Source organism: Sinocyclocheilus rhinocerous, unplaced genomic scaffold, assembly GCF_001515625.1.
Source record: "Sinocyclocheilus rhinocerous isolate Xijiao unplaced genomic scaffold, SAMN03320098_v1.1 scaffold934, whole genome shotgun sequence".
Classification (NCBI taxonomy): Eukaryota; Metazoa; Chordata; class Actinopteri; order Cypriniformes; family Cyprinidae; genus Sinocyclocheilus; species Sinocyclocheilus rhinocerous.
The window spans coordinates 252,743-265,598 of record NW_015658752.1 but is presented as its reverse complement, the minus strand read 5'-3'; the positions used below and the strand labels follow the sequence as shown (position 1 = coordinate 265,598).

The window sequence follows — 12,856 nt, the reverse complement described above, 5'->3', positions numbered from 1 at the left end:
TTTATACATCATGACAGTTTGTACTTGCATGCAGTATAAGTAATTGAATGGAATATCCCAGGTAAGCAATGAAGTGCAACAATTTACCACACTATTTCTCCCACACTTTTACATTAAAGTAGTTTGGCTAGGGAGGCAATTTCATCAAAAAAATGTCACTAAAAGACAGTAACTGAACAAAAATGCAACTTTAACAGATCAGGTAACAGCCCAGCTAACAAAATATGTTCTAAAAACTTTTCTGACATTACCTATGAATGTTTTTTAAAAGTTCAAAACATACAGGGTTTTTTTATGTATTAAGAATGTTTCTTCTTAGTTATGTGAACGTTGGAGGAACAATCCATTTTAATAATTTTGAAAACATTATGAGACTGTTACATTTGAATGTTAACACACCCATTTTTTCTTGGTTTTGCAAACGTTAGAGGAACATTCCATGCTATTATTTTGAAACCATTATGAAAATGTTATTTCTGAATTTTTCCAGGTTTTTTTATTGAGAACCTTTTTCTTCTTGGTTATTTAAACATTAGGCAAGGCAAGTTTATTTGTATAGCACATTTCATACACAATGGTAATTCGAAGTGCTTTACATAAAAGAAAAGAAAAAAAATAATCACAACAATAAAACAAGGAATTTAAAACTTTGAAAATTATTTAAAAATTGATTTAAGAGGTTTAAAATTAATTTAAGAAAACGATTATACATAGAATATAGTGCAATCAGTTCGGACATCGCACAGTGCTCATTCAATGAATGCACAGCTAAACAGATGAGTTTTGAGTCTGCATTTAAATGTGACTAATGTTTTAGCACATCTGATCTCTTCTGGAAGCTGATTCCAACTGCGGGCGGCATAATAACTGAAAGCAGACTCCCCTTGTTTTGTGTGAACCCTTGGTATTTCTAACTGACTTGATCCTAATGATCTGAGTGGTCTGTTAGGTTTATATTCAGTGAACATATCTGCTATGTATTTAGGTCGCCAGCCATTGAGTGATTTATAAACGAGTAAAAGTACTTTAAAATCAATCCTAAATATAACTGGAAGCCAGTGTAAAGATAGATAGACAGACAGACACAGATAGATAGACAGACAGACAGACAGACAGACAGATAGATAGATAGATAGATAGATAGATAGATTTCTCAAGCCAACATCATAATAATTGAAACTGTAAGACATAAACAAACCTTAAACACATTAGGGACCTTCAGTTTGGGGGAAGGCACTCCTAAAGTGTAATCCACCAGAACCATCGTAAAAATAGTGATGAAGACTGCAAAGTCACTGATGAGGGCTCTGACCTGGAGGAAACAGGATTTACTATTGTTATTCTCCTCCTCACAGCAGCAGCAGATACTCCACAGTATCACTAGAGAGCGCCAGAGCGCAAAGAACTACAGCATCGTGACATAAACGCCGCAGCAGCGGTGGCTCTCAGACAGACGGTGGGCGGTAATGACTGCAGTACCTTGGTGGGGAAGTAGCGGCTGGGCTTGAATTCTTTGAGGAACGCTGACATGGCCACAGTAGAGAAGAAAAGCACTATAGACCAGAAGAGAACATCAGGAACGTACGGACCATGAGGCCCACAAGCCGACCCCACAAATTCTCCTTTCTTCTCAATGCAGTCCTGAAATGAGAAAGAGAAATAACGGGCTAGGCTTGCTATTTTATTTTTTAAAGTAATAGTTCACTCACAACAACAGGATGGTGAGTAAATGATAACAATTGATTAATTTTTGGGTGAACTCTTGAAATGCTGTGCATTACTGAATTTCTAAATCACACACACATCTGCTTAACATGCTGCTATTTTCACTCTTGCCCATTAAAAGACGAGCAGCAGCAATGATCTTTTTTGAGCTTTTATGGTGATTTATCAGATGTAATCCAGCTCAAATTTCCTTAATCTCACTTAACAGCCCTGCTTCATCATGCCACTCAAATAAGACATTTTTAATTCCCATAAAACATAACATGCTTGGAATAACTTTGTTTAAATGTAAAGCAAATGTGGAGTTGATGCAATGCAGGTTATAAGACAAAAATAACAGTTGGCCTTATTCTCAAAATTTCTCATTTGTGAAATATTTGGAAAATTTGATTATTTTGACAATTTCGTTTTCACAAAAATTATACATCATTCCACTGAAACCATACATAAGTGGTCAATGTTATAAATATTATGAGTATTTGATCCATCAGGCTTTTATGGCTCATAAAGTATGATATATTGAGAATATAAAGCTCAAACTTGATATTCAGAGCCCTAAAGTGATCAAAAATATCCAGTTACTGATACTGATATTTATATGGCCAAAAAGTAAGATCAATTTCTGATTCTTGTAATGTAAATCGATAAGATATTATAACAGTATAGCAGATACTTACATAAAATTACAAATATAAGTTGTCTCTCGATATCTCTATATAATAATAATGTCTTAGTAGGTTTATTTATGATTAAAGCTCTGTAGTTTCAAAACATATAATGGAGTGCAATAAAATGACTGAGAGATAAACAAATAAACGTTCCTCAAAAGTTTGATGATCATATTTGATATTCACATTTGAATAGAAATTTGCTAAATATGATACAGCAGGCTTTACAGGGTTAAAATCAGTTGTAAACCAGGTCAGGGATTCTCAAAAGACACAAATGCTTCTCTGACCTGAACTTCCAGAGCCTCCCAGAAGATCTCCGGAGCTGAGATGTTGTTCTGCTCCCAGTATTGAAGAGTGGCATTGCTGGGGTTTGCAGGCTCAATACAGGAACATCTACAAGAACAGAATATTGAGGGTAAAATGCATTTGTTTCTTTAATACTACTGCATACTGATCTTCTGTACAGCACTGGAATCTAAATTAGGCTACTCTGAGTCTTTCATGCCATTCCAACCAGTGTTCACCTGTAAGTGGTGAGTTTCTCCAGATTGTTGTTCATGTTAATGGGATACGTCTCCCCGAGATGAATGAGCTTCTCCAAGGCCTCGTAGATGAAGATGATGCAGATGAGAGAGGCGAAGGCCTCCTCCGTGAAGCGTGTGATGTAACAGACGAGGGAGCTGGCATCAGTGGCCACCAGCAGCAGACAGAGGAACGCCGTCCACAGCCCAATACATGCCCTGAGGGACAGATACGACAGCCCGTACTCCCTGCGAACAAACACACCGCGAGCCATGACTCATGTTAACACAGTCTGAGGCTTACACGGGCCGTATGAAGTTTGAGTTATTGGACAGTTTGGTGAGAGATTTCAAGTCTGAAGAGATGTAGGTCATGGTTAGCTGTTAATAAGATATTCTGAGTGTTTGCTAAGCGGTTTCTAGTCTGTTCTGGGTTCTAGAGCAATGCTATGGCATTCCGGGTGGTTGCTAGATTAGATAGATGATTGAACAAATGAACAAATGAATGAACGAACTAACGAACGTTAGCTAGATAGATAGATAGATAGATAGATAGATAGATAGAACAAATGAATGACAGATAGATAGAATGAAAGAACAAACGTGCGAACAAAAGAACGAATGAACAAACGAAAGAACGAACGATATAAACAGACAGATAGATAGAGATAGATAGATAGATAGATAGATAGATAACAATGAATGACAGATAGATACAATGAAAGAACAAATTAGCGAACGAATGAACAAACGATAGATAGATAGATAGATAGATAGACAGATAGAATGAACAAACGAGCGAACAAATGAACGAACAAATGAATGAGATAGATAGATAGATAGATAGATAGATAGAACAAACGAATGACAGATAGATAGAATGAAAGAACAAACGCGCGAACAAAAGAACGAATGAACAAACGAAAGAACGAACGATATAAAGACAGATAGATAGATAGATAGATAGATAGATAAAAACGAATGACAGATAGATACAATGAAAGAACAAACGAGCGAACGAATGAACAAATGATAGATAGATAGATAGATAGATAGAGAACAAATGAATGACAGATAGATAGAATGAAAGAACAAACGTACGAACAAAAGAACGAATGAACAAACGAAAGAACGAACGATTAGATAGATAGATAGATAGATAGATAGATAACAACGAATGACAGATAGATACAATGAAAGAACAAATTAGCGAACGAATGAACAAACGATAGATAGATAGATAGATAGATAGAATGAACAAACGAGCGAACAAATGAACGAACAAATGAATGAGATAGATAGATAGATAGATAGATAGAATGAACAAACGAGCGAACAAATGAACGAACAAATGAATGAGATAGATAGATAGATAGATAGATAGATAGATAGATAGAACAAACGAATGACAGATAGATACAATGTAAGAACAAACGAGCGAACAAAAGAACGAATGAACAAACGAAAGAACGAACGAGATGAATGAGATAGATAGATAGATAGATAGATAGAATGAACAAACGAGCGAACAAATGAACGAATGAATGAATGAGATAGATAGATTTAAATAAGTGTTTGCACTAAGCAATATAAAACTGATTTTTTTATATTAGACATACTTGCAGAATTTGAATAATATTTTCTCAAACACCAGGACGGGTCCGGTGCTGCCCAGAATAGTGAGAGGCTGGCCGGCAAAAAACGAGTAAGCAATTCCAGTCATGGAGGCTCCAAACAGAGATTCAATTGCACTCTGGAAAGAAGGGAGAATATGTCACAAAGCATCATGTTTACATGACTGCACTAATATAGATTCAAATATTAATGACTAGCCAACTAGGCCAATTAGATGTGCCTGATGTGTTCAGGTGTTCTTACTATGCGTCCCTCTGTGGCTTCTCCCAGCAGTCCTCCGAAGGTGATAACAGGGGACATGCAGGCGCAGTACAGGAACAGGAAAGAGGCCAAACACTGCAGGCTGAGCGCATCTGTGAAATCCGACAGGAAGTGCGGAGCCTTCCTCTTCACATCCAGAACCAATCCACCAAAAAGCCTGACAAAAAACACCAGACACAAGATTACTGCCGTCTGAGCTGCGCAAAGAGGTGGAAAACTGGCTTAAACCGAATTCACAGTGTTACATTCCACAGAGAATTACATGCAAAATAAACACTCACCAGGCTATTTTAATTTCACCAGGCAATTATTTTCATGAAAATTAAATGCAAAATTACTATAATGCAAAAAAAAAAAGCACTATTACTTAAATTTGTATTTTTATAGTACTGTATTATAGATGAAAATGATAGGAATTTGAAAAAAAAAACTTATTATGCATTACAGGAATTTGGGGTTGAATATGTGTAATTCTCCTGAAAATAATGTCACAATGCAAAACAATTTTAATGCACCTAAAAATATTCTTCATTATATTATATTATATCAAATATTCTAAAAAATAGTCTTCATTTACAACCTATTATTATTGATTGATTGATCATTTTATTTGATTTCATTTTGTTTTTCTTGCAAGTCTAACAACAACAGAAAAAGAAGTTTATCTATGAAATATTCCTCACATGAAGTCACGGTTTTCTGACCAGTGTTGTTTCACAGTAAGACAGAAAGTCTGGCGCGTCTTGCATATAAAAAAAAACAGTTGCACTGTCATAGGGACAAAAATATATATTCGGGCTGCACGATAATGACAAAAATCATAATTGTCGATTATTCCTTTGAAATTGTAATTGCGATTATTAATTTACGATTAAATGAATGATGTTTACACCTTTGTTTGAAGCAACTGCATGCCATATTTTTATATGAAAATAAACAAGCTGAAAACACTAACTGAAAAACTTTTATTGCTTTTCTATAGTATCAAGCTTCAAATGTCAGATTGGTTTCTCTTTAAATAAAAAGGCAAAAATATGCATGGTATTATAATGTTATACTAAAGCTAAAATTAAAACAATGGAAAAACCCTTAAGATAACATGTAGAAAGAAAAAAAAGCATCATAAGCACGCAGAATAACATAAGTGGACTTTGAACGATTAATTGCTGCTTTGAACGATTATGTAATTGTGGCATCCGTAATTGTAATTGCGATTAGAAATTTGATTAATTGTGCAGCCCTAATATATATTTTAATTTAGTAAATGATAAATACAATTTCATAGCCTGTATTAAATACTTTAAACAGCAAATTTTCACAATTCACCCGCCATTGACTAGTGTGGCAAAAAAATATGTATAATATGGATAAAATGGTAAAAATATTCAACCAATTCAGCTATTTTTAATCCATTCTTTAATCCATTTTTAATCCAATTTTGTATAAAAGTGTCTTAATATTTGGCATTCTGATAAAAATGAGTCAAAAAAGAGATGTTAAAATCAAAACAGATTTGTCGCACTGGAAATGCAAGGTCAAATCGAGACCATTGCATTCTGGTAAACAGTATTTTCTGTAGCACAATTTAGCAAATATCATCCAGATATTTCATGCATACAGAAAAACTGCATTTTGTGCTCAGTGTAGACATACTATATAAGGCATAATTCTTTAAACAGAAAGAAATATTAATTAGGGCTGATCAGATATGATCGCTGCGAACCATTTGGGAGAAAAGAGCCATCTGAGAACAGAAGGGGATTATTGTTGTGAGAAGAGAGAAAGTCACTCAAAGTTGTGAAAACTGTCACTCAACAGGAAGAGTGTGACCAAATGTCAAACATGGCGTCTGTCCAGTTCACTGGAGAGTTGAAAACCTGGTCTTCAAGTGGCACGGCTCTCGGTTACATTGTAGTACAGAATGAAAGCATCGTCCTAAATGATCTGCATTATTACAGTATGTGCCCTTTAACTGTCATAATGAACGCAACGGTGAGCCGTGTGACCTTTTACAGCCATTTGGCTTCAAAGAGGAACATTTTATTTCTCAGAGGCTGTCCTTTCATAGTTCAGGAAATTAAGCCGTTGTGTTTAAAGCAAGACACTACAGGCAAAAACACTGTTTTTTTTCATGCAATGGTTACTTTTGAGATTCTGGATTATTTGGCTTTTCGTAACATATTGTTTCAGACTAATGGACAGAAAACTTCCAGCATGCACTTTTAAGTGTTTGTTTTATTGCACTTTATCTAGTTGCGTCTGTAAATTTCATTTTTCTTCATTTCAGCCGCACTTACATACACCAAACTTTACAGTTTTACTCCTATCTGTATTCTGAAGGTTTTTACAGAAGGGTTTGCTTATATATAATTTTCCTAATTTGATACAATACATTATTCCTAAAAACATAGTAAAAAAAAAAAAAAAAAAATTCTGTCTGTTGACAATATTTTCTGATTTGAAGAGTAATAAAAAGAGAAATCCAAAACGCCCTCGGTAAAAACCTTTAACTTTAATGTGTCAACAAAATCAAACAAGAATTTTGAACATTTTGAAACAGATTTCTGTTCCAAAATTAATGCAAATTAGTACATATTTAATTAGATGATACTTCATTTGCATAATCAAACATAATATTTACAAAAAAAGTGTTGTTTTAGTATCATTGAGAAACTATTACAGTTTGTATTATTATTTTGAATTTGTTTGTATTTTTACATTTTTTGTTTCATTTTCACTTTCAAGTTTTAGTACTTTTGTTGTATTTATTTTGTCATTTTTATTAGTTTTTGTGGTTTTTAAATGTCTACATAGTTTTTAATCATTTTTATTTCAGTTTTAGTTCATAAAGTTAAACTAAACGAAAATGAGAAATGTTGCTTCGGCAGCTAGCTGAAATAAAAGTTAGCTGAAATTTTTTTTTTTTTTAACATTTTTATTTCAGTTAAAGTTTATTTTATTTTATTTCAAATAACAAAAAAATATTTAATTAAGGTTTTAGTTTTAATTAACTATAATAACCCTGATGATGCGATTAATCGCGATTAATCGTTTGACAGCACTACTGATAATACAAAAATGTGTCAAATTACTTTAAAGAAATATGAGTATAGATCAATAAAATGTGAATAACAGCTCAGACAATTTGGAAAAAATGAATGATAAATGTTTTCACATTGATTAAAGATTCCATATTGACTTTGGTTTCTAGGCACAGCTGTTAAGATTAAATTAAAATCTCTTCTGAGATTCTAGAGGACACAGGGAAAAAAAAGAAGCATCTAAAAAGCAGGAGTCTTCGGCAAACACCTCCATTTCCTCTAAAAGGAAATATTAAAACGATCTAATTTATGATTTTTATTTTCAAAGGCTTTCACACAAACTGACATGTGATTGTGATGTGTCTACACACTTACACACTTACACACACACACACACACACACACTCCAGACTGACCTCCCGGTGCGCTGCAGCTCAGGGCCTCCGTGTCCACCATGTTCCTCCGGCTCTGCCAGCTCTCCATTAGGCACTGCAGGGATCTTTCTCTTCTCCTGTTATATCAGACACACAGACAGAGGAGTGTTTGCAGTGATATTCCTCAGACGTTCTGCTTAGTGTTGGTTCTAAATCTGTGACTGTACATATTAAACTACTGCAATTATTTCAACATGCAAACATTTGTTTTTAGACAGCTATGATGTCATCATAACAACTGCATACTGCATTATGATTGGTCTTGTGCTACTTGCATTTATTAAACTAAGTTATAGTTGTAATTACACTGCATAGTTTAATCATTTACTCACCGTGATGCTGTTCTAAAGAAGTTTTTGGTTGGTAAGATTTTTTATTGTTTGTTGAAATATCGTATGCTCATCGAGGCTGCATTTATTTGATCAAAAATACAGTCAAATTGTGAAATATTATTACATTTGAAAATAACTGTCTTATATGTTAATATATTGTGAAATGTGATTGATTCCTGTGATCAAAGCTGAATTTTCAGCATCATTACTCCAGTCTTCAGTGTCACATGATCCTTCAGAAATCATTCTAATATGCTGATTTGCTGCTTATAAATGCCTTTACTATCACTTGTGACTAAATGAATTCATCCTTGCTTAATGTAAGTATTAAACAGTAGTGTAAAGGATTTTCTTGTGCTTATTTTTAGAGACAAGCTCCCCAAAAATGTCTTCTTTTTGTATTCCGTGGTAGAAACAAGTCATGCTGGTTTGGGACAGCATTACAGCAAGTAAATAATGCCAGAATTGTAATTTTGGGGTTGATTATCTCATTAAAGCGTTTAAAATCTCAGGGGACATGTCAAACAAATCATTTAGATCATCAGGGTTCAGATGAATCACTGTATGCTCAGTGGTTCCTCAGATGAATGTCTGCATGCTGCTCTTATCTCACTGAACAGCACTGAAAAATGGTCAATTTTCACTCTTTTCTCTCACAGTACAGTGTTAATCCTCTCTTCAATATTTTCTAGATAGAGATTCAACAGCAAATGCTCCATTTTAATCTTTATAACAGATATAGACTCAGCCAGCTGTGCTTTTATAAATCATGTGCATTACATCACATGACTTACTGTACATACACATGTGGCAGAAAACACTGACTTTGACTTAGCAAACAGTTTTTCATTTTATATTAACCCCAATAAAGCCAATGGGATACTTTTAAACACTTTTGAAGGAGGAATATGTGTGATGTGCACTTCATGATGCTTTTCCCTCACTAAGCACTGCACCTCATTCCTGTCAATGTAATTCAAATTTTCAATTTGCACAAAAATTCATATTTATGCACAATTTGCATTCGTCTACATACATTTAACTATTTCAAGATCTTTAGATCAAAAGCCTTTTAAGATCATGAGAAACACATATGTGACCCTGGAGCACAAAAGCAGTCTTAAGTCGCTGGGGAATATTTGTAGCAATAGCCAAAAAAACATAGTATGGGTCAAAATTATCAAATTTTTTTTATGGCAAAAATCATTAGCATATTAAGTAAAGATCATGTTCCATGAAGATATTTTATAAATTTCCTACCGTAAATATATCAAAACTTCATTTTTGATTAGTAATATGCATTGCTAAGAACTTCATTTGGACAACTTTAAAGGCGTTTTTCTCAATATTTTGATTCCAGATTTTCAAATAGTTGTAGAAATACATGTACAAACCATACACTAATGGAAAGCTTATTTATTCAGCTTTCAGATAATGTATAAATCTCAATTTCAAAAAATTGACCCTTATGACTGGTTTTGTGGTCCAGGGTCACATATTTAGTCTTTTGACTAAGAGTTTTCTTTAACTTCAATCCTTCTGTTTTCTATCCTACTTCAGCTCTGTGTTGTCTTACTGTAAGTTTCTTTGGTTAATACAGTAGTTTCTGTTTCACTGACCTGGGATGGGACGTTTTTTGGTGGCTCTATCCTGATGGACGGGTCCCATTCTCCCGGTGGCAGAACTGTAACTTGGTCAAGAAATTCATCAATTCCTGCAATCAGATCATTGCGGTCTTTAGCTTTATAGGCCACATCATGGAAAACCTACAAAAGACAAAACCAGAACATTCTTAGTCAAAAATGTATGGATATTGATTTCCACCACAAAATAAAGCATAAAATTAAGTTCATATCTCAAAATTCCTGACCTTTTTTAAATAAATATTTATATTTTTAATTTATATTTATATTTCTATAAATATATATTCTGGAAAAAAAAGTCATTTGTGACATAAACTCGCAATTGCAATGAAAAGTCAGAATTATACGATAAAAAGTCACAATTACCTTTAATATTTTTTCTATTTCATGGCGGAAACAAAATTGCAAAAAAAGAAAAACAATTTGTGAGATATACAGTAAACTCAGAAGTCGGAGGAAAAAATAAAAATTGAGACGTAAACTCAAAATTCTGAGAAAAGTTAGAATTGATCATGTAAACTCAGAATTCTCAGAAAAACAGTCAGAACTGCGAGATGCAAACTCAGAATTCTGAGGAAAAAAAGTCTGAATTGCAAGATGTCAACTAATAATGCTAAGAAAAAAGGGTAGAACTGCAAGATGTAAAATTCAAATCAATTCTGATAATAAAAAAGTCAGAATTACGAGATTTAACTTTGAATTTTGAGAAAAGTCAAAATTATGAGATGTAAACTCATAATTCTGAGAAAAAAGTCAGAATTGCAAAAAATAAAAATATTAATTTTGAGAAAAGTCAGAATTGTGAGATGTAAACTCAGAATTCCAAGAAAAAAAAGTCAGAATTGAAAGATATAAACTCCAAAAAAAAGTTAGAATTGAAAGACATAAACTCCAAAAAAAAAAGGTCAGAACTGAAAGATATAAACTCCAAAAAAAAGTTAGAATTGAAAGACATAAACTCCAAAAAAAAAAGGTCAGAACTGAAAGATATAAACTCCAAAAAAAAGTTAGAATTGAAAGACATAAACTCCAAAAAAAAAAGGTCAGAACTGAAAGATATAAACTCCAAAAAAAAGTTAGAATTGAAAGACATAAACTCCAAAAAAAAAAGGTCAGAACTGAAAGATATAAACTCCAAAAAAAAGTTAGAATTGAAAGACATAAACTCCAAAAAAAAAAGGTCAGAACTGAAAGATATAAACTCCAAAAAAAAGTTAGAATTGAAAGACATAAACTCCAAAAAAAAAAGGTCAGAACTGAAAGATATAAACTCCAAAAAAAAGTTAGAATTGAAAGACATAAACTCCAAAAAAAAAAGGTCAGAACTGAAAGATATAAACTCCAAAAAAAAGTTAGAATTGAAAGACATAAACTCCAAAAAAAAAAGGTCAGAACTGAAAGATATAAACTCCAAAAAAAAAAAAAAAAAGTCAGAATTGCGAGATGTAAACTCAGAATTCAGAGGAAAAACGCATTGAAACATTTTGGACATTATTATTCCATTATTCTGTTTGTGTTTCATGAAAGAAAGAAAACAATGCAGTAAATAAATGATTTTCATTCTAAGACAAGCTATTTCTTTAAGACTTCATATACTGGAAGCCCGGTAGAAAAGTACATATTCACATTTTCACGCTCTTCAATAATGTCTTAAGATGTTGCCTTAGCAACATCAAGCAGCAGCTTGGCACGAGGGTGGTTTTCTGGCTAATTAGCAGTCATTTGCATGTTATTATGGCTGTTCTGTAAGTCTCCTCTGCACCTCAGAGACTAAGTGAGAGAGAATCTGCTGAGCTGTGAAAGACCTCAGGAGTCTCCAGTGCTCTCATCTCTGTGAGAAGAACGCTTCAGTCTGCATGAAATCCAGTGGATTCAAGCAATAAGCCACTCACGGCTGGGAATTTGTGGGGTGTTTTTACATACAATGCAAAGCAAAGCAACAATTATATGATAAAAGATGGAAATGTTCAACATTGAGTTACATTTATTAATATTAATGGGTCATTCCTTCCATGTAGTACAGTTTCATGTCTCTCTTAATATGTTTAAGAGTTTTTTTATGTAAATCACATTAAATTTCTTTTAGCATATTTGAGTTAATAAATGTTTAATTATTTAAAGCAAATTTGAAATGATTTAATCTTGGTTTGAGCGGATGACAAAAACTTTTTTTTTTTAAAGAAATATCCTAGGTGTTTCTTCATTTTTTTATTTCTCTAATTGAAACGTATCAAACAAAATAGCTTTCTCCTTTGAATATTGTGTTATTCCATTTCCATTCATTCTTTAATTAACAAAAGCCAGTTCCTAAATTATATAATCTTCCAAGAAGTGACATAATTTTTGATTGATTTGATGAACTCTGTTAGGTTTTCTGTTGTATTAATTGTTTTGAATCTCTCTAAAAATTTACTTTTAGATCAAATTACAGAAACTGGGATGATACAATTTTAGAAAGTATAAAATTATGAATATAACAAAAATTAAATACATACAAAAAATAAGTTTTAAAATGGTCCAAATTAAGTTCTTAGCAATGCATATTACTAATCAAAAATTAAGTTTTAATATATTTACAGTAGGAAATTTACAA

At 32.9% G+C, this 12,856-nt stretch overlaps 1 protein-coding gene across 2 annotated transcripts in view; it reads right to left on the bottom strand.

Annotated features, from left to right (window-relative positions):
- LOC107722898 (sodium-driven chloride bicarbonate exchanger-like) overlaps positions 1 to 12,856 on the bottom strand; it is a 65,925-nt gene that overhangs the window by 12,706 nt on the left and 40,363 nt on the right. For both annotated transcript variants that reach the window (XM_016531394.1, XM_016531395.1), the window contains 8 exons: positions 10,240 to 10,386; positions 8,271 to 8,365; positions 4,796 to 4,970; positions 4,537 to 4,670; positions 2,921 to 3,166; positions 2,684 to 2,789; positions 1,480 to 1,641; positions 1,199 to 1,312 (listed from right to left, as the gene is read on the bottom strand). In XM_016531394.1, coding sequence (XP_016386880.1) covers positions 1,199 to 1,312; positions 1,480 to 1,641; positions 2,684 to 2,789; positions 2,921 to 3,166; positions 4,537 to 4,670; positions 4,796 to 4,970; positions 8,271 to 8,365; positions 10,240 to 10,386 — 1,179 coding nt within the window. The remainder of the gene's footprint in view (positions 1 to 1,198; positions 1,313 to 1,479; positions 1,642 to 2,683; positions 2,790 to 2,920; positions 3,167 to 4,536; positions 4,671 to 4,795; positions 4,971 to 8,270; positions 8,366 to 10,239; positions 10,387 to 12,856) is intronic.